This window comes from Mytilus californianus, unplaced genomic scaffold (assembly GCF_021869535.1).
Source record: "Mytilus californianus isolate M0D057914Y unplaced genomic scaffold, xbMytCali1.0.p SCAF_1, whole genome shotgun sequence".
In the NCBI taxonomy this organism is placed as follows: Eukaryota; Metazoa; Mollusca; class Bivalvia; order Mytilida; family Mytilidae; genus Mytilus; species Mytilus californianus.
This window is the reverse complement of record NW_026262581.1, coordinates 77,507,871-77,529,328: the sequence shown is the minus strand read 5'-3', so window position 1 is coordinate 77,529,328 and position 21,458 is coordinate 77,507,871. Positions and strand designations below refer to the sequence as shown.

At 31.6% G+C, this 21,458-nt stretch overlaps 1 protein-coding gene and 1 long non-coding RNA gene across 4 annotated transcripts in view; both read right to left on the bottom strand.

Annotated features, from left to right (window-relative positions):
- Positions 1-21,458, bottom strand: part of LOC127724427 (uncharacterized) — a 311,014-nt gene that overhangs the window by 24,964 nt on the left and 264,592 nt on the right. The gene's annotated exons all lie outside the window — the stretch shown is intronic.
- Positions 1-21,458, bottom strand: part of LOC127724355 (serine/threonine-protein kinase TBK1-like) — a 49,521-nt gene that overhangs the window by 19,959 nt on the left and 8,104 nt on the right. For 2 of the 3 annotated variants that reach the window (XM_052231299.1, XM_052231306.1), the window contains exons 2-11: positions 12,504-12,636; positions 11,336-11,476; positions 10,851-10,980; positions 9,635-9,725; positions 9,049-9,142; positions 8,184-8,347; positions 4,179-4,289; positions 3,535-3,714; positions 2,841-3,052; positions 266-416 (exon numbers count right to left, since the gene is read on the bottom strand). In XM_052231299.1, coding sequence (XP_052087259.1) covers positions 266-416; positions 2,841-3,052; positions 3,535-3,714; positions 4,179-4,289; positions 8,184-8,347; positions 9,049-9,142; positions 9,635-9,725; positions 10,851-10,980; positions 11,336-11,476; positions 12,504-12,596 — 1,367 coding nt within the window. In that variant the 5' untranslated portion in view covers positions 12,597-12,636. Of the gene's footprint in view, positions 1-265; positions 417-2,840; positions 3,053-3,534; positions 3,715-4,178; positions 4,290-8,183; positions 8,348-9,048; positions 9,143-9,634; positions 9,726-10,850; positions 10,981-11,335; positions 11,477-12,503; positions 12,637-19,462; positions 20,671-21,458 lie in introns of those variants that run through there. The other variant, XM_052231315.1, reaches the window with a different exon arrangement.

Below are 21,458 nucleotides of genomic sequence, written 5' to 3'. Positions count from 1 at the left end.
AGAAACAGGATAGAATTGAATTGTGCTCGAATTATCTTGACTTGGCAAGGGATATATCCCTTAGATGATCATATGCTTACTATTCTATTAAGATTTTAATAGTTCTCTTGTTTTAAAATTAAAATAACTGATAGAGTTATTCAAATTTATAAACTGTTGAGTATCCCATCTCATTTGATATCTGGGATAAATTATTTTGGTAGTTAAGCTGCCTTCAAAAAACTTTACGATCCTTTCATAATGTTTTAAAGTACATAAAACTTACATGTAACTGAGAACACAGTGTCTGAGTAGCTTCTCTTTCAAATGAAATCGTTTGACACACCAATAAATGTAATGAACAACAGCATTACATACTTTGGAAAGCTGGTAATCATTAGCAACATGTACTGTATTACCAAACCGTGGAAACTCAGCTGTAAAAGATAATAAGACATAAGGTACAATTTAACAAACATTAGCAACTCAGCAGTAACCATAAATTCAGTTGTAAGGTACAATATTACAATCCTGGAAAATTCAGCTGTAAACAAATAATTAGATGTGAATTACAATTGTTACAGACCTGGGAAGCTCAGTTATAAGCCATTATCAAATGTAGTATACACTAATACAAAATGTACTAAACATAGGACACTAGGCTCTAAACAAAACAACAGGTGAAACATAATTTAATGCTAGACCAACATTGTTATTAATGGTACATCATTGTGGTGTTATGGTAGTATATTTACCTAGAATGCAGAAGGCTCTTCATTTAAGAAGGTAATAACAGACGTGTTGTTGTAATGGGTTATAATGTATATCAAATATATCAATTGATACAATTTCACAGCAGTATATCAATAGGCAGTAGATTTCACAGCAGTATATAAATAGGTAGTAGATTTCACAGCAGTATATCAATAGGTAGTAGATTTCACAGCAGTATATCAATAGGTAGTAGGGTCATGATTTTTTTTCTTCTAACCTGATGTCTGGAAATAATGTCTGTGCACCACTCTTTAAATCACATTAACAAGATTGATTCCATGTTATCATTTTTATCTTCTAGATCTTTTATTGACAAAAGTTAAAAGATGTCACAGATTGTATATAAGACAGAAGGGAATAAATTGCTTCGCTGAGCGCAGCTAGATACGACCGCTGAGGTTCAACCCTGAACAGTTTGGGCAAAAATGGACGCAATATTCGCGCTTGATACAGGTCTGAATTTGGATTGTAATTAAATATTTGACACATAAAAGGTTTCTGACACAGAATAACTGTAGTCAAAGAACTTAGAATTGGTTACATGATTTGAATTTATATTCAATTTTTTGCTGTTGCGAATTGACCCCCACCCCCCCCCCCCCCCCTTTCTCCCCACAAAAAAAAAAAAAATCTACCCCCCCCCTTTTTGCTTTTGTGAAATACACTATGCTGTTGCGTATTAAATCCCACACACACACACTTTTAAAAAAAAAAAATAATATTTGAAGAATTTTTCTTTTTAATTTCTGAAATCTGAAATGAGAAAAAATTGACCCCCCACAATTTCTTTTTCCCCAAAAAAAATTCTTTCCCTCAAGATATGGTCATAATCTCAATTCAAATTTCCAATTGAGTTTGCAACCATAAATACCCATTTAAATTTACCATAGTGCTAACTTAATCTATTTTATAATAGAATTTAAAATATGGCGTCAAATCTTTCATATGTTTTTTTTTTGTAAAAAAAAAAAGATGCAACATTTGCAGATATTTTTACTGGTCTTCCTATATAAATATCCATTTCTTTAAACATAATTAAAAAGCAGTGTAAGGGAGGTAATCGAAATGTTATATTTGGATTACCTCCCTTACACTGCTTTTAAATTGTCTTAATTGTTCATCAACCATTACTTTATACATAATTTAAAAGCAGTGTAAGGGAGGTAATTCAAATGATGTATTAATAATTTTTTGCAATAATTTTTTGCGGTCGTATAAAAATTTACATGAATGGTTGATACTTTTTCTGTGAAATATATGTATGGGCCACGTTTTTGGCACAGATTCATAATATGGATAGGGTGTGTTTTTTTTAACCACAACCATTCGTCTGTACCCAAATTTGTATGCTAAGGTCCCACAGAGGGAAATAAAGGTTTTTTTTTCCTTTTTTTTTTTAACTTTCTATCAACTTATCAAACTTTCTGTGCTTGTGTAAGACATGTTGAATACACCAGCTAGCATAAAATCTTTTTGATTATTCAACATTGTTTATCAAAAGCTTACTGGAAAGTGCATAATTTTCAAAGTAAAATGTGAAATAAACAATTTAGAAACTGTGAAATAACAAAATTTATTAAAATTTATGTAACGTTCAACAGATATTAAAAAGTTTGAATGAAAATCAAACAAATACAGATGATATTTAGAAACTGTGAAATAAACAAAGTTATCATCAAAAGCTTACTTGAAAGTTCACATCATGAGATGTCTAAAAGATATTAAAAGTAAAATTGTGAAATAAACAATTCAGAAACTTTGAAATAAACAAAATTTTATCAAAAGTTTATGTACTTTCAAAAAGATATTAAAACATTTGAATGAAAATCGAACATATATAGACGTCATTTAGAAACTGACAAAAACAAATTATTGTCAAAGGCTTACTAAAAAGTTCATGAAATGTCAAAAGATATTAAAAGTAAAACTGTGAAATAAACAATTCAGAAACTTTGAAACAAACAAAAATTTATGCAAAATGTATGCACTTTCAAAAAGATATTAAAAAATTTGAATGAAAATCAAACAAATATAGACGTCATTTAGAAACTGTAAATTAAACAAAGTTATTGTAAAATAATACATACGATAGATAGCAAATTGAAACTGCCTTGGTTCCATTACGATCTTAGAAAATACATAAACTGGAGTCTCCTCACTAATGGTTTTAGGATAATGCCTGACTGGTGATATTTCACTTTCAATTAATGTTAATAAGACTTCTCCTTCAAAGATTAATATCTGGTTCTCTGCAGATATCTCACTCTGTTCTGCTATCAATTCTTGGAATCCACTATACCTGAAGTTAGAAACTTCAAATTTGTTTGCTTCTATCAATGTTGATTTTATCTTTCTAATTCTTAACTGATTTATACTTTTCCAGACTGGTTGGTTATTTTTTATAATGAATGTGTGGTTCTTTTGATCTCAGTTCTTCTTAGTTAAAATTCAATTATGCCATCAAATTTTCTTGGTTTCATCAGAATTTGCTATTGTGACGTCATTATAAAAAGGTAACCATGCCTGATGATGTCAAATAGAAATAACAAATCTTTTTGCATGCCATACAGTACTTCTCCACTCTCCACCGTTAAATTTCAGGGACTAAGACTAATTATTCATTGGTCCAAGCTTGATATTTTGTTTTATGTGTAAAATCATACTGCCACAAGTCCTATACACACCACTAATTAAAAGTGATAATTCAGGTTTATATAAGTCCTCAAAACTGACCAATAAATTCAACAAAATACTTGCTTAAAACAAAATTTTGCTACTTACGATGCTTCAGGCTTTATATAAATCCTTAAAAGTGACCATTTGTGAGGACAAAATACATGAATAATCATTTTCTCATCTATTTTCTCCACTTCGTTAAACAATGTATTAAAATTCCACTTTTTCTTCTCATTACTCTCTAACAGGCCAGCCAATATTGGTGTTAGATGCTGCTTTAAACCACTGAAATAAATTAAGAATATATACATACATTTTGTATTTAACTTCTACATGGTACTTCACTTCAGAATTTATATTTCATGCCTTGGGACTAATTTATTCATGGATTCTAAATGCTGAGTGAACGTCAGAAACTTCCAATTTACTAGCATTAAAATGTAATAACATTTACCTACAATCATCATGCAGTCTCCTCTCGGCTTCTGTAGCCAATTGTTCAACAGGTCTTGACAATATGATAAATGTGAAATATAGTACTTCTTGCAGAGACTTTGCTAACTTCTTGACCAAATTTATAAAGTCAATCCACTTTTTGACAATACAATTATTCAATTGAAGAGGTAAAACAACTATTATTATTATCATTATTTCAATTATATGAAAATGATTTTAAAATAACCCATGTACATGAATTGTATAATTACAGTACTAGTGAAAGATTATATGAGAAGAAATTTGATAATTACAGTGAAAGCCGACAAGTTGCTGGTAGTTCTTTACTCCATTCAATCTGACCATTCTCAGTCTTCTGCACTCCAGATATAACTCCACCTTCTTTATTTCTCGTTATTTCATACCTATAACAAAAAAAATAACTTCTTTCACAGAGTCATATTTACGTAAAATCTTTTCTCTGTCAATCCAAGGTTCCTAGTTCCTAGACTAACCAATAATATTGATATTATAATAATATGATTAATATTGATTCTTAAAATATATTATGGCAATCAGATTTGGTAAGGAAAGTCATGATATAAGATTTTAAAGATACTTATCAGGGTACATAGTTACAGAAATATCAAAATACAAACAAGTTTCTGTCTAATAAGCTTTATTATGTATATGTCAAAACAAAACATATTCACTTTTCCTGTTTTCTGATTTGTTAAATGAAGATCTGGTAAAATCACAATAAGAGTATTATTCCGATGAACTTCAAAAAGAATGATTCCTTCAGAATTTTTGGGAAAGATTTGTATAAATATACAATTGTTTTGAATTCATTTTATAGTACAACACTATTTTCCAGACTATTAATGAAGACACTGACTTCATACAGGAGCTTCTTAGAAAGAAAGAAAAGAAATTAGCATTATCCTTTAACTTCACTTTCCGATATATATATAGATGATGTCACAAAATAATTCAAAGTTTGGTGACTATGTTGAATGCTTCTATCCCATCAAACTTGAGGTAAAGGATACAACCGATACAGTTAAGTCTGCCTCATATCTTGACTTACATCTAGAAATTGACAATGAGGGTTGGTTGAAAACAAAACTTTATGTTTAAAGAGATAACTGTGAACTTTCCATTTCTATGTAGCAACATTCCAGCAGCACCTGCATATGGAGTAAATATCTCCCAGTTGATACAATATTCCAGGGCTTGTATTTCCTATCATGATTCCTTGATAGAGGGTTGCTGCTCACAAGGAAGCTATTAAACCAAGAGTTCCAAGTAATGAAGTTGATATCTTCCCTTTGTAAATTTTACAACGCCATCATAAGTTGGTTGATCGTTATGGAATGTCTGTTTTACAGATATGTTCCATTATTGTCATAACCACAATCCCGTCCTTTTTTCCCCAAATATGACCTACCAAATTAGACTTATCACCGGGTTTGTATTTACATGAGCAACACAACAGATCTATGCCACATGTGGAGCAGGATCTGCTTACCTTTCAAGAGCACCTGAGATCACCGCCGGTTTTTGGTAGGGTTGGTGTTGCTCAGTCTTTAGTTTTATATGTTGTGTTTTGTGTACTGTATTTGTCTTTTCCTTTTGTTTGCCATGGCGTTGTCAGTTTATTTTTGACATATGAGTTTGAATGTTCCTTTGGTATCTTTCGCCTCTATTTTGAGAATTATAGTAATATTGAGTCTGAATACTAAAAAGTGTGAGTCTCCAAGGAAGAAGTGTGTCACTTGTCCTCTACATGAAAAAAAAATCGCTCTGGTCAAAAACAAAAATAGTTGTTGCACAATGTTATGTAATGAAAAAGAATCTGTGCAAGTTTGGTGAAATTATATCAAACCATTATCAAAAGAGTTTCAGTAACCAAGAGAGGCATGAACAAGTACTACAATTATACACTGGTAAACAGGATCAAATTGAGATCTAATAATTCTAATCAGACTGTGCGTCTAATAGCTGCCTTAGGAGGATAGTCTTGTACAAGAGGGCTTTGATTATCTTCTAAAAGATTGACTGATTTTTCTTTATTGCAACACTGAAGGAAAATCTTCAAAATCAAAAGCAAGGTTTATAAAAGAGTGATTAAAAGAATACTTTTTTTTCAACCTATACAGCTAGATGATTAAAACCAACAATTCCACAAGTATAAACTTAAATATCACAATAGCTTTATTTCATGACCTACAACAGTTTGTACAAAAGATTTAACAATCCATATTAAAAAGAAAGTTTGTCTTATTGGACAATATAACAATATTAGATGACTTTTTGAGAATTAAAGAACCAGAACTCTGAAACAACAAATCCAAAAATCTTTAAAAAATAAATGGGGAATGTGTCCATGGGACACAGATGATGCCCGTGCTTGCATATAATGTTATAAAGGGACATTACTCAAGAATGGTAGAAGTGAAGCTACCCAAATTTGTAATTTATCTTGGTTTTTTTATAATAAGCATTGTGTATAAGTTTCATAACATTTGGTTGAGGCTAACTTAAGTTAGAGAATGGAAACGAAAAATTCAGCAATTTTTCCATTTGTAAAGGGGCATAACTCCAGAACAGTAAAAGTGACGCCACCAAAATACAAACTTGATCTGTGTTTTGTGGTAATAAGCATTGTGTATAAGATTCATAACACTTGGTTGAGGCAAACTAAAGTTAGAGAACGGAAACCAATTTTGGGACATACATACAGACGTACAGAAGGACAAGGGTAAAACTTAATGCCCCCTCTGCTACGGCAGGGCATAAACATAAATAGATTATTTCTTTAGGAACTTCAAAGAACTAACTCAGGTGTTGTACACAGTTGAATAACTCAATAATCCCTTACAACAAATTTCACACTAGCTTCTTATGAAAATTAATGAAGTAACATATAAATGATAAATAGACATTTTGTTTTATTAAGATAAAATGTTTACATCCTAACAAAGAAATGTATTATGGCCATTTGTAAAATACCTGTATCAGTAAAAAAAAAACCAATTCTATGTTGCCATTTAAATTGGTATATAAGCCTAGAAAATAGACATTTAGCCTTTAGAATTGATAGGTCAGTTTACCCCATTCAAAGAATAGTTGATAAATTTGGCTTCATGCCATTTACCTTGTCCAAAGTTTAGGTTACTCTATTGTCTATTGTTATTGTGATTTTGTTCAAGTACAAAAGAACCCTATATTCTGACCCATACTTAAACTTCAAAAGTTTATGTATCCATAGTTACTTGTTCAAAATATGTGAATGTTGAATTTTTTTGTGTCATTTTAGGCCTTTTAATTGCATTTTACATTAATATATGGTAGATCTTTTGTGATATAAGAAGATTATGCCTGTCTGCTACAGAAAGAGACTATGCTTGACATGTTTTTTACTACACTCTCTTGTTCACACCAAAATCTGATATCGAATTTTTTTTCAACCTTCCTGCAGGTGTTAAAATAAACTAAGTTGGGGGTAAAATCTTTAAAATGCCCTCTCTCAGCTACCAATTGTATTGTAATGACGCCTCCGGGTGCGGGAATTTCTCGCTGCATTGAAGACCTGTTGGTGACCTTCTGCTGTTGTCTGTTCTATGGTCACGTTGTTGTCTCTTTGACACATTCCCCATTTCCATTCTCAATTTTATTGATATAGGCAATAGGACAAAAGATTTTTTACACAAAATTAGGTGATTTAAAGGGTGTTACTGAGTGGACAGGATCAAATGTAACTCAGGGGTTTGTTTATTTTACTATCATCTGCAGTGATAAAAAATATGCTCTCATCAAAATCCAAAAAAGATTTTTTCTGAATCACAAATGAAATTTAATTTTAAAAATGCATAGAGTGAATGCTCACACAGTTTCTAAATTGTTTATTTCCGAATATGACAATTTTACTTTTTCAACAGAAAATAAATAACTTGCACATCGATTTTGGGTTTTTAGCAAAATTGTGGTTTTTTCTGCCAAATTTTTTTTTTACCTGCATAAAGCAATTAGTCAAAACAATCTTAAGCTACCTGTGTACTATGAATTCACAATTAAGTGTCAATAAACCTTGCACATTTCCTCAGTCAGTTTGGTCACGGAATAACAATATACTGTGTCCTATATTTTGGACAAGGTAAATGGTAATACATTTTTGCCAACATGTGAGGAACTATTTATTAATTTTAGAAATAGACTCATCTTGTTTTCAATAAATAATAAACAAAAAACTAACATGACAGACGGCAACCAATGACCACCATATAAAGTGTATTTCATCAAATTATAAATCTCACATCTGACGTCTGTTTTTCCTTCCACCATGAGGTCTGAATGGTAACTGGCCTGTAGCAGCATGATAAAATGTAACTCCAAGACTCCAGAGGTCTACACTTGAGTCGAATCCTTCATTTTCTGGGTTCCTGATTCTCATTACAGCTCTACCATACATATCTGGGTGCTGAAAACCAAAAACTAATCAATAATAGACTACAATTTCAATTTCAAATTAAAAAAAAAACTAAGATAAACATATTATTCTTATAGGATAACAGGCCTGTCTGGTTTTTCATTTCAACCCCAAAATATGTGTTAAGGGCATACGGGTGTCTTCCCCAATCTTGAATTGTAAAATAGCAGACCACAATAGGTGTAATTTTGGAGGTAACTCTGAAAAAGATTAATTTAAAAAGAAATCTTCAGGAAATTTTTCTTTTTCATGTTTAGGCTTTATCAGAGTTACCTCCCCTTAATATGCAAAGTTTAAAAAAAAATTGAAATCAAGTAAAAATATTTTACTTTTGTAAAAAGATGAGTAATTATAACTTAAGATCACATAAATTTGTTCATCAGGAAAAAATGTACCCATTTTTTCTTTTGACATTCTGAAATCATTTTGTAAGAGCTATCTTCTCATACTTTATTTCAAAATTCTATCAATTAGTTTACCTTCTTTACATATTATGATGCTTTATCAATGTATAATTAGTACAAAATGTATGATTATTTCACAATCTGTAGCTTCAAACCAAGCTGAATGCACAATATATACTACATCTTGGCAAAGTATGGAAAATTCTATCATTTTTAGTTTATTCTCCCATACCACCTTAAGGTCAAAATGTAGTAGGCATAAGAAACTATGGTATGCAAAGTTTTTACCAGATATTCTTCTGTTCCATACAATGACATAAACTGCTCTTCGTCATTTTCTAGTTGTTTAGCAGCACCAAAGTCAGTCAACTTATAAACTGATCTGGAAAAAAAAAAAAGAAAAAAGAAAGGAATAGTTTTGTTTGTGATTCTCTGTACAGCTAATACGATATGGCAGTTTCAGGAAAAAGAAGTTATTTCTTAGTCTGATGGCAACTATATATAAGTTTCTATATCAAGTGGGGTGTTTATTTCAATTATTTTTATAATATTCTATTAACTAGAACTTCTCTTTTTGTGAATTTGTAATCAATAGCATCCTTGTAGAAAACTTCCAAAGATGGAAGAGATCCAGTTTTCAGTGTTTGCAAGAGAGGTAATTTTTAGTCACTAGATTACCCAATGAAAACTTGGTTTAAATCATCATTTATCTTTCAGAGTGCCTGTTTCAAGTTAGAATTGGTAGTGCATCCGCTATATATATTTCCTAATCGTTGCCATTGAATTTGAACCATGGTTGTTTAAAGAAAATTAGTTCGTATATTGGCTATTTCCTCAGTTACAAATATTTAAAATAAATAATGAGACTAATTACTTTCCATCTTCTTTTTTGTACAGCAAAATGTTTCCTGGTTTAATGTCTCGATGAACAATACCATTCTCACGTAAATGTTTCATCCCTGCAGCTATAAAAAATAAATATCAAACTGTAAGTTAATGTGGTGGAAGTAAGCAAATGATGTGGACGTACATACTATTCTGACATAATGAAGTAAGCAAATGATGTGGACGTACATAACATTCTGACATAATAAAGTAAGCAAATGATGTGGACGTTCATAACATTTTGACATAATGAAGTAAGCAAATGATGTGGAAGTACATAACATTCTGACATAATGATGTAAACAAATGATGTGGACGTACATAACATTCTGACATAATAAAGTAAGCAAATGATGTGGAAGTACATAACATTCTGACATAATGATGTAAACAAATGATGTGGACGTACATAACATTCTGACATAATGATGTAAACAAATGATGTGGACGTACATAACATTCTGACATAATAAAGTAAGCAAATGATGTGGAAGTACATAACATTCTGACATAATGAAGTAAGCAGATGATGTGGATGTACATAACATTCTGACATAATGAAGTAAGCAAATGATGTGGACGTACATAACATTCTGACATAATGAAGTAAGCAGATGATGTGGATGTACATAACATTCTGACATAATGAAGTAAGCAAATGATGTGGACGTACATAACATTCTGACATAATTACAGAATAAAACATCTGAAAGCACGAGATGATCAAATTTACCGGAGATTTCAATCTTTAAAATTTGAGGTGCTAACCTTTTCATGTATATGAGTTGTTTTGTCTATATACATTAAAATGACATTTGGTCTATTTTCCCATTTTCATTACTATTGAAATCAACAATAAAAAATTCTTTACACTTACAAGTGGATATCTATTCTTATTAAATGAATCAGAGATCTCAGTTCAATGTTTTTACAGTATTACAAGATATCAGGCTTTGATTTCATGTTTTGTCATTACCTTTTAAGTCACAGTGAAATTTGAATAAATACCATTGCTTTAAAAAATAATGATTAAAATTTACACATCCTTTTTTTAAAATAAACTTAAAACAAGGAATAATTTGAATCAGGAATAATTTTGAATTCTTGAAAACTGATCAGAAATGTATGATGAAAACTAACATATCTTCACATCTAATCTATTACTTCATATTTCTCACCCTCCATTTAAAACACCTATCACTTACTGACATGTGAAAGTACTAGTAGAAACTCATCTTCATCTAAACCAAATGCATTAGAGCTGTCATCTAGTAATGTGTACAGACTTCCACAGTTTGATAGCTCCATTACAATAGCTCTGTCGTGAGTGTTTTGCTGGAAATATAAACAGGAACAGTGATATTTTCTTTAATATAGAAAAATGAAAATAAAAATTCAATGATACAATAACTCATGAACACAAGAAAAAACATAAAAGATATCTTGAGGTCAACATTCAACTTGGTCTAAATTGCAACAGTCAATAGCAACTTGGTCTAAATTGCCCAGAGTCTAGACAAATTGTCAATTAGTAAAACAGAGACAACAAAATGCTTGCCATCAACATCAAAGTTTTTATAAGTTACACATTTTCACTTTCATTACATAAATATAAATAAAAAATCCTTTAATACTGTATTAAAATACTGCAAAAAAAACCCAGAGGCTGCATAAGTGATAATGTTAATACCTCCTCTTCAATAGCTAATAGTCTGACAATGTTTTCATGATTTAACATGTCCATCACTTTGTATTCTCTAATTTGAACATCAAAAGGCCTCATCTGTCCTGCATGAGTAAACACTTTTACAGCTACATCTTCACCATTCATCTGAAAATACAAACCCATTTCTAAATTTACTACAGTGAATTTAATATAAATGAAAGTGCATGTTTAAAATACATAATCCAATAGTGAATATAAACAAGAGGCTCTCAAGAGCCTGAATCGCTCACCTGTAATGTTTTGCTTAAATCTTTCATCAATGATTATTTTTGCTTTTCAATATATATTAATGAGTGGCTTAAAAATGCCATTTAAATGTTCATTGTATCTGTCATGTTTTCTTCAAAAACATAAAAATGCATTTTACCCCTATGTTCCATTTTAGCAATAGTGGCTATGTTTCTTGACATACAAGGAAATAAAATACACAATTTATACTAGATACTCTGAAACTCATTCAGCCCAAGTTTGGCTGAAATTGATTCAGCAGTTTCAAAGGAGATTTTTTAAAGTTAGCAGACTAGATAAACAAATTGTGAAAAATTGTCTTTAAAGGACAATAACTCCTTAAGGGGTCAATTGACAATTTTGGTAATATAAAAACTTATTGGTAGATCTTACTTTGCTGAACATTTTTGCTGTTTACAGTTTATCTTTATCTATAATAATATTCAAGATAATAAACAAAAACTGCTCCGCTGGGCGCAGCTTGATATGACCGCAGAGGTCGAACCATGAACAGTTGGGGCAAGTATGGACACAACATTCAAGCTTGATACAGCACTGAACTTGGATTGTGATTAAATATTTGACACAGCACAGGTTTCTGACACAGAATGAATGTGATCTAAGAACTTAAAAATTTTTAATTTACCTATTCAAACCATATCATTATTATTTGCTTTCATTTCATTTCATAGATTTCTATTTACTAATACTAAAGTTATTGTCCGGAAACCAAGTGTCTTCGGACGATGACGATGACGTGATACCAATATACGACCACAAACATTTTTTGCGGTCGTATAAAAATTGAGGACTGTGCAGAGAAATTTAAGAGTGGTGATTCCTTATAAAGTAAGCAAATCTTCATTTATATGTATATAAATGTATACTCAATAGTAATGCCTACCCTGCTGAATCCTTTAAATACTTTACTGGTAGCCCCTTGGCCCAAAGGAAGTGTTGTGTCCCAGGCATAGTTCTGTGACAGGCGATAGCTCATAATATTACATCAAAGTCCACTTAGTCTGTACATGTTGATTCTACAATTAAACAAAAACAATGTTTATAAACAACTACAATTGTCCGATTCAGGATGCTGTCTAATAATAATAAAGTTTATTCAGGTAAAGGCAATATACAACATAGCTACTAAATAAAACCTTAAGATATAGTAACGGATGTGATTATAGGTATATTTAATGCTTCTACCCAAGGATTACTTATGAAAACAAAAACCTTATTTCCAATGGGCAGGGTTGGCAAAGTATTACCTGGATGGGCAAAATCTGGTTGGGAGAACCAGGATTTTACTAGCCTCAGCAATACTCCCAGAAAAATTGGCAGTACTGGGCATTACTGGGTTATATAATATTTTAAGCTTATTTGCACACAGAATAGTTAAGATATTGTGTAGTATCATTAGTATTAATATACATGTTATATAAATAATAAATATAAAGGCAGAAATTCTATTTGTATGTTTTGCATAGTTTTGGGTATCTTATTTATTTCCCATGAAGCTGTGTATGCTCTGTCTTTTGTCTGTTTGAAATATTCCAAGTTTGAAAAATGAAATTTAGTGCAGTGTTTATAAGTGAATTGTAAAATTTAATTGGTACACAATCATATTACTAAATAAACATCACAAGAGAACATGTACCCACACTTGTAGACATTAAAAAGATTATTATTGAAATATACCAGACCAGTATTTTATATATATTACCCAGTAATTCCTAGTATTATTTAGTTAAACAAAAAAATAAAAAAACAAAAATACCAAACTCCAAGGAAAATACAAAACGGAAAGTCCCTTATCAAATGGCAAAATCAAAAGCTCAAACACATCAAACGAATGGAAAACAACTGTCATATTTGTGACTGGAGACAGGCATTTCCTTGTGTAGAAAACCTCTCACTTGTATAACAGTTGCTTAAAATGCCATTATATTGACAACAATGTGTGAAAAAAACAAACAGAAATAAGAGGTAAAAATGTCAAAAATAGGGGTACAGCAGTCACCATTGTGTTATAATCTTAATCACTAATCATAGGTTGCACTTTGTAAATACAGCTGTTTCTCAAACCACTCCCTCTTTTGGGGAGATATATAATATTCATAGATAATTAATTCTGTTTCTCTAATTCTTCGTCAATTTATCCCTTTCTGCACCCATTGTATAAAAAAAATTTAATCAACGTGTGGTTCGTTTGATCTCAGTTCTTCATTGGTTAAAATCCGATTATGACGTCGAATTTTCTTGCTTTCCTCTGAATTTCCTATTGTGACGGCATGAAAAAAGGCGACCATGCCTGATGACGTCACATGGAAAGAACACATCTTTTTGCAGATCATTCTAAATGAAGGAATAAATTTGCCTGTGTATTGTTTGAAAATCATTAGAGAAACAGATTCCACCACCAAATCTCGTGTAATACGATATTTATCCACTCTCGACATTTAAATTTTAAATATTTAAAACGCTCGGCGAGCCTCGCGTTTTAAATTTGAAAATTTAACTGTCTCGAGTGGATAAATATCGTATCACACTCGATGCAGTGGTAGAATCTATATTTACGTACTGGTTCCCAGATATGATCTCTATGTTTCACTTCATAGAGATATAACTTGGAAATGTTACCAGTAAATATACATATGCATATCGGTCAAATTTAAATCTGTGAAAACCATAAAGTCAAGGTAGGGGTAGTAAAGAATTTTAGTGTAAGTTTAAACTCTTAGAAGTTAGGGGCATATAAACGTTGAAAATATGCCGCACAGCCCTATATTTTGACCTTTGAAAAAAATAGTAGTGCATATGAACTTTCCATTCTAGGATATAATTTTTTTTCAATACTTCATAGTAAAAGTGGTACAGTTTTAGCCGTAAAAGGAGTTCTAATGGGAAATTGCATTGTCGATATTTACAAAAATGCAACCTATAAAAACAAACAAATAGGTCAACAAAGAAGAACAAAACGGCATATAGACAAAGCACATAAACAAACATGAAAGACAAGAATACAAAAATTGACCATAGCACAATAACACAATGACTGGATGTATAAGTACTGAGCCACGCCTAAGGGATATTACCAAAAATGGACTAAACAGTAAAGGTAATAATTTACAATGACAAATAAAAGAACACTATAACACATAATTAAGATGATAAACAACGTCAGTACCTAGAATTTATACTTCGAGACGATCATGTATTATTTGTGAAGTTGAAATGGAATATTTATCAACATGTTCAACAAGGTCTTGGTATCACAACTGATTGTTCTGGGTAATACTTATAAAACCCAGGTTTTTGTCAACCCTCTCAATGGGGTCCTTATATTATGCATGTATATAACAAAATAAATTATTTATCATTCAATTATATAGCAATAAATAGTGTGTATGAATCTCTGCTTAACATATACATATAAAAAAGTAATCTAAAAAAATATAAAAATAAAATCTGCATCTTACATTGGCCTAGGCTCAGATTATTCATTAGGTTTGTTTTTGTTTGGAACTTTTTTTATTTCACATTAATACATTTTACATGCTCTGGCAGAGCATTCTAGTTTTATATTCCAATAAAACATAAAGTAAAAGATTCCACACCTTTGACACTTGGAACATAAAAATTATAGGCATTTGTTTTAGTATTCATATTAGTAGAAGTTCTGGAATTCCTTACCACATTAATATTTAAAAGTTGGAACGTGGAAAATGTTATATGACATAGTTAAGCCATGATATACATTTTTGTACCTACGCTGTTTGAAGAAAATTATCAATTGACGGACTTATTTTGACCAAACATTTTATTTTTCAATTGAAAAAATTGCATTCCAGATTTAAAAGAGGCATGTGAGTACTGTAAATTCAGAAATTAGTGCCTGCATTTATTATTGAGACTTTGTCATTTTAGACTAAAATGCGATTTTAATTTTTGGGATATTGAGAAAAATCCTGTTCAATTCATATAAAAATTTCAAAATGCGAGTTTAAATTATTGCGATTATAATCCTGTCGCATTTTTCGCAATAATAAAAACTTCGCAATAATTTCTGAATTTACAGTATTTATTTTTGATAAACATAGATTTTTAAGGTAGCACAATACAAAAGCAACTAAATTTTATCAAAATTTTCAGCTGTTTTTTTTACATTTTGTACTTCATAATATTACAAAACCACAGAAGAAAAATAAATGTGTTCATATCTTGCACTGTTAATGAGTTTTGATGATAATAAGTTTTATAAACAAATGCACCTGTCTGACTGATACAAATAAGAACATGTGGGCAGTACTTTATGACCACTGACCAGCTATAAAAACAGTCATAGAAAAGAGGTTGAATTAGGGGTTTATAGAAAAAAAGAAGACAATGAAATCCAAACAAAAATACATTTCTATATTGGAGCTGCCAGGAGAAAAAACAAAAAAATAATTTCGTGCTATAGAGGGAATTGTGATGCTTTTATTAACAAGCAAAAATGGATTATTAATACACAGCATGTTGACATGTATCATCGCACATGCATTACCTGTCCTTTTTTGCCGATTGGGTTTTTTAGTTCAGCTTATATCTATTAATAACAACCAATGGTATAAGGAATTCCCTACTGGCCACTCTTGACATCTCGCTCTCTAATTGCTTTGTGAGATGTGGGAAGGGAACCAATCAGTAAGGACTTGTGTTTTTGGGCAGCCTGCTTAGTGGCTTTTTTCTCCTTTTTAAGGAAGTCAAATTTGTTTGCCCCTTCAATTTCAGCTTTTGATCCTTTGCGACATTTTACTCGTGAGGAAATCCATTTTCACTCAGATGGTGTCTGTTTAAAAGTACGCAAAACCAAAACAATTCAATTTTCAGAGCGTATATTAGAAATTCCCCTTCCTAGAGTGAAGAATTCTCATTTATGTCCCTCTAAGGCGCTTCTTTTAAATTTTAAACAGGTGCCAGCAGTGTCAGCCCCCTCACCTGTCTTCCTGTATTTAGTACGAGGCAAGGTTACCCCTCTTACATATACAGCCTTTGTAAAGATGCTAAAACAGAACTTATCTAGGTTGGGTTATGACAGCAGCAAATATTCGGGACATAGTTTTCGCAGAGGAGGGGCCTCCTTTGCCTTAGAATGTGGGGTTCCAGCTGATCTCATACAATCACAGGGTGATTGGAAATCTAATGCATACAAATCATACTTGGATCCTTCTTTTGCACACAGACAGGAAGTCATGAACAAATTTGCAATTGCCCATGGGAAATAATAAACCATTTAACCTACCTTCTACTGATTACACCACACGTTTGGGAAGTTTGGAATACCACAGATTATTAATTAATTAATTTGTGTATTGTTTTCAAACTGTACTGTTGTTTGTGTTTTATTAATATGAAATTTAAGCATTAAACTGTGGTTCTTTTCCCAAACATGTCTTTGTTTTACACTAGTAACCATCTGGATTCACAGGTTTCCTGACTGGATTCCGATCAGAGTTAGACATTGACATGCATCTGATCTGAGACTGGTCTAGATTCCAACAGCATATATACACACTATACACATACACAGGGGGGAGGGAAATGGGTGGGGCCGTTTCAAAGTGATGTGGATTAATGTGATATTTTTATTAACAAGAAAAATGGATTATTAATACACAGCATGTTGACATGTATCATCGCACATGCATTACCTGTCCTTTTTTGCCGATTGGGTTTTTTAGTTCAACTTATATCTATTAATAACAACCAATGATATAAGGATCGAATTCCCTACTGGCCACTCTTGACATCTTGCTCTCTAATTGCTTTGTGAGATGTGGGAAGGGAACCAATCAGAACAAGGCCCTTATTTCAAATTATCCAATCGGCAGAGATAATGAATTATCATCCTTTTGTTTTAATTACTGCGCGCCTCATTTAGGCATTCTAGATAATACAACTGCATGAAGCAGACGCATTGCAATTTGGCATTAGGGAATTTAAAATCCCATCCTCACCCACCCTATTTTATTTTTAATTTTTATTGAGATATTTAGGTTGCTTCATCAACTAATTATAGATATATAATTGATTTAATTTAACTGTATATTTTATAAATGTGTAGAGTAGATTATATTGCAAGAACACACAGTTTTGGTTTCATATTATAAATGTAATATTCCCTTGAGTGGAATACCACAGATTATTAATTAATTAATTTGTGTATTGTTTTCAAACTGTACTGTTGTTTGTGTTTTATTAATATGAAATTTAAGCATTAAACTGTGGTTCTTTTCCCAAACATGTCTTTGTTTTACACTAGTAACCATCTGGATTCACAGGTTTCCTGACTGGATTCCGATCAGAGTTATACATTGACATGCATCTGATCTGAGACTGGTCTAGATACCAACAGCATATATACACATACACAGGGGGGAGGGAAATGGGTGGGGCCGTTTCAAAGTGATGTGGATTAATAGATATAAATGTACAGATATGAAACAAATATAATTGTACAAAAATTAATGTTGCTGATATGTTAATGCTGATGGTTATATAAAATTTTCTTGAGGAGAATGTGTAAATACAAATTCTTTTTAAAGGAAAACACAAATTAAATATTTTATTTTCAAAATAAAAAAATAAGAAAATTCTACTTTGCGTAAAACACCATATTTTTATTGTATAGAATTATAATTCTAGAAATCCCCCATAAGAATCCTCTAGACTGACCAACTGATGATTTTATGTACACATGCATTACTTACATTTTGTGAAAATGTTAAAAACAAGATATATTGTTTCATGTACTGCTTGAATAAATCAAAGCATCCTCGATGTTGTGATCCAGCCATTCAAGATTTTTTGACATTTCTGCAGACATTGCTATTTGGGTTTGTTTACTACTTTTTATTCAAGATTTTTTGACATTTCTGCAGACATTGCTATTTGGGTTTGTTTACATCTTTTTATTCAAGATTTTTTGACATTTCTGCAGACATTGCTATTTGGGTTTGTTTACATCTTTTTATTCACGATTTTTTGACATTTCTGCAGACATTTCTATTTGAGTTTGTTAACATCTTTTTATCAAAGATTTTATGACACTTAACCTTACTTATGTCACATGAACAATAATCACTTTTGTTCTGAGGTGTCTGACATTTTCTTTGGCAAATGTCTGGCGACATTTAAATTTCACAGGAACGTCTGTGATATCCAGCAGTGTAGTGGTGGACATTCTGCCAAATAAAGTGTATGTACATTGTTTTAAGGTCTACTATATCTTTTGGGGTCTTGGTGGCCAAGTTGTCTAAGTAGATAATCTACTGTACCACTAGCCTGTCAACACTTGGGTTGTGAGTTCAAACCCCACATATGACAGGTGCATTTGACTCTAATCTTAACTGACTAGGATTGTCAGTTTTCCTGCCAAAGGTTGGTGGTTATCTTCTGGCACTCAGGCTTCCTCCACCAATAAAAATGGACCCCCATGATATAGCCTACAGTGCTGAAAGTAGCACTGAACACCAACAACCAATCAATCAATCAATCTACTATTTCTTGATTCTTGTTATTACACTGTTATATATGCATACCGGTCAAACTTTTGAAAATCTCTATGGACTGGAGGTTTCAATTTAGTGTGCTACATCATTTTCTTAAGTTTAACAATTTTTCGCTGAGTTTTTGCATACACTTTTTTTTTCCTCTAGAAAAAGTATCATATCTCTTCTTTTTTTCTTTTATGGTGTACTAGTGATGAGACTATTAGCTTTTTTTTTTTTTTATTTTGCATGATTCTGATTCTTGTACTTATTTCATTGTGTAAAAAATAGTAACTAGCTTCAAGATCTTTTTTTGGGGAGAATTACTGACCTGTTGACCTTTTCCATATACATGTATATATGAATGTTGACACACTGTTAGGACATTTATCTTCTGTTTATACCGGTGAAATATTAAAGAAATTTTTTTAATAATCTATCAATCTAATAACAAAAATGACAACAATTTTAGGATCAGTTCCAATAATTGTAATGTTTAGATAGGCTACTTTTAATATATATATATGGTAGCTCAAGGCAGCTCAAATTGTATCAAAGTAAGGACACCTTTTTGACTTGTATTCATTTTAGCAATGCAAATTTATGTCTTATGAACAGTCTTTTTTATTAACTGTAACATGCTTGCTTGACTGTCTTTAAGTTGCCCCAAAGAAGTTACTGACATACTTGGTAGTGTTATGTTATAATTTTGTGCCTGGTCATGCTATCTAGCTACATGTATGTGTTGTTTATTGTTTAAATTTGTCTTTGCTTGGGCGTTTGTTTTTTCTTCATGGTTGGGTGTTGGTGGTTGATGTGGTCTTTTGTGTTGTTCAATAATTTTGATTATTCCAATTACGTTTTATATGTATACTGTAAACCGGGAAATTTTCGCGCCGTCTTTATTTCGCGATTTATTAACACAATCTTAATTCGCGCCGTTTTGAATTCGCGATTTCCCTGTGACCTATATACATATTTTCATAAATGAATAAGAAAGTGAACAGCTTTACATGTATCGTAAATCAAGTGATAAAATCAATCAGAAATATTTTGTTTTCGGTTCATTAATGTTAAAGGAGATTAAAAGTTGTGTCATGTTTGCTTGTAAAAACACATACACAATAACAGAAAAGCAGATCTAATTAAGAGTGAATTAAAATAAAATGCTGTCAGGATTAATGCTAATTAATCGATCTTTTGATCTGATTAATCTTTGTAGAAGATTCAACAAGGTATTACTTTTAAAACTGATTGACAGGTGTCATTTACATATAAGTGTTGCTTACATAACAATATCCGTAATGTTCGTAATGTCTGCTTGCTTGAGATGTCTTCCATTTCAATAAGATTAACTTGAGTAAAGTCATGATTTCTAACATTGCTTTTCATTTAAAAATACAGTTATGATTTTAGGTATAGATCTGTCGTCTGTAAAATCGGTGTTATACAGTGGTCCTCTACATGCATATCCTTTTCATATACGCACATGTATGGTCTTTATCTTATGAATAGAGTTTCCTTGAAATTTTGCGGTCGTTTTATTTTCGCGTTTCAATTCTTACCGCGAAAATAGTGAAAATAAAACTGCCACGAAAATTTCCCTGTTTACAGTAACTTATTTACACTGTAACAGCAGAGCATGATTTGTCTAATCCCTTTTGTGATTCTGTATTTGGAGCATTTTTCTGATTTAGCTACTCACTGAACCCTTACGATAGACATGAAAGCCATGAAAAAACAGTCTTAAAAATTCAAACGAGTTATCAGTTTTTTTGTGGCTTTGATAAGATATTCAGTGGGCAGCCAAATCAGAAAATCGATTCAGACACAGGATCCCAAATGGGATTATTATTATTCATGCAAAATTCATGATCTTTTAATTAGATTGATTGGTGTTTAATGCCACTTTCAACACTATTGTGCTATTTCATGGCAGTCAGTTTTTATTGGTGGAGGAAGCCTGAGTGCCCGGAGAGAACCACAACCTTAGGTAGGAAAACTGATAATCCTAGTCAATTAAGATTGGAGTCGAGTGCACCTGCCCTGTGCGGGATTCAAATTCACAACCTCAGTGTTGACTGGCTAGTGATACAGTAGTTTGAATACTTAGACCACTCGTCCACCTAGGACCCCTCTTTTAATTAGAGGATTTCCCCCAAAAATAATTTATGTCACAAAGCAAATACTTTCAATATGACAGGATTTTTTCCCCTGAATGACCTTATTATGTTCCTCTTTTTCACGCACATATTTTCACAATTTTTTTCAGGTGCAAATTTTCACAACTTTTTCAAGGATTTGTATAGTTCTTACTAAACAAATCC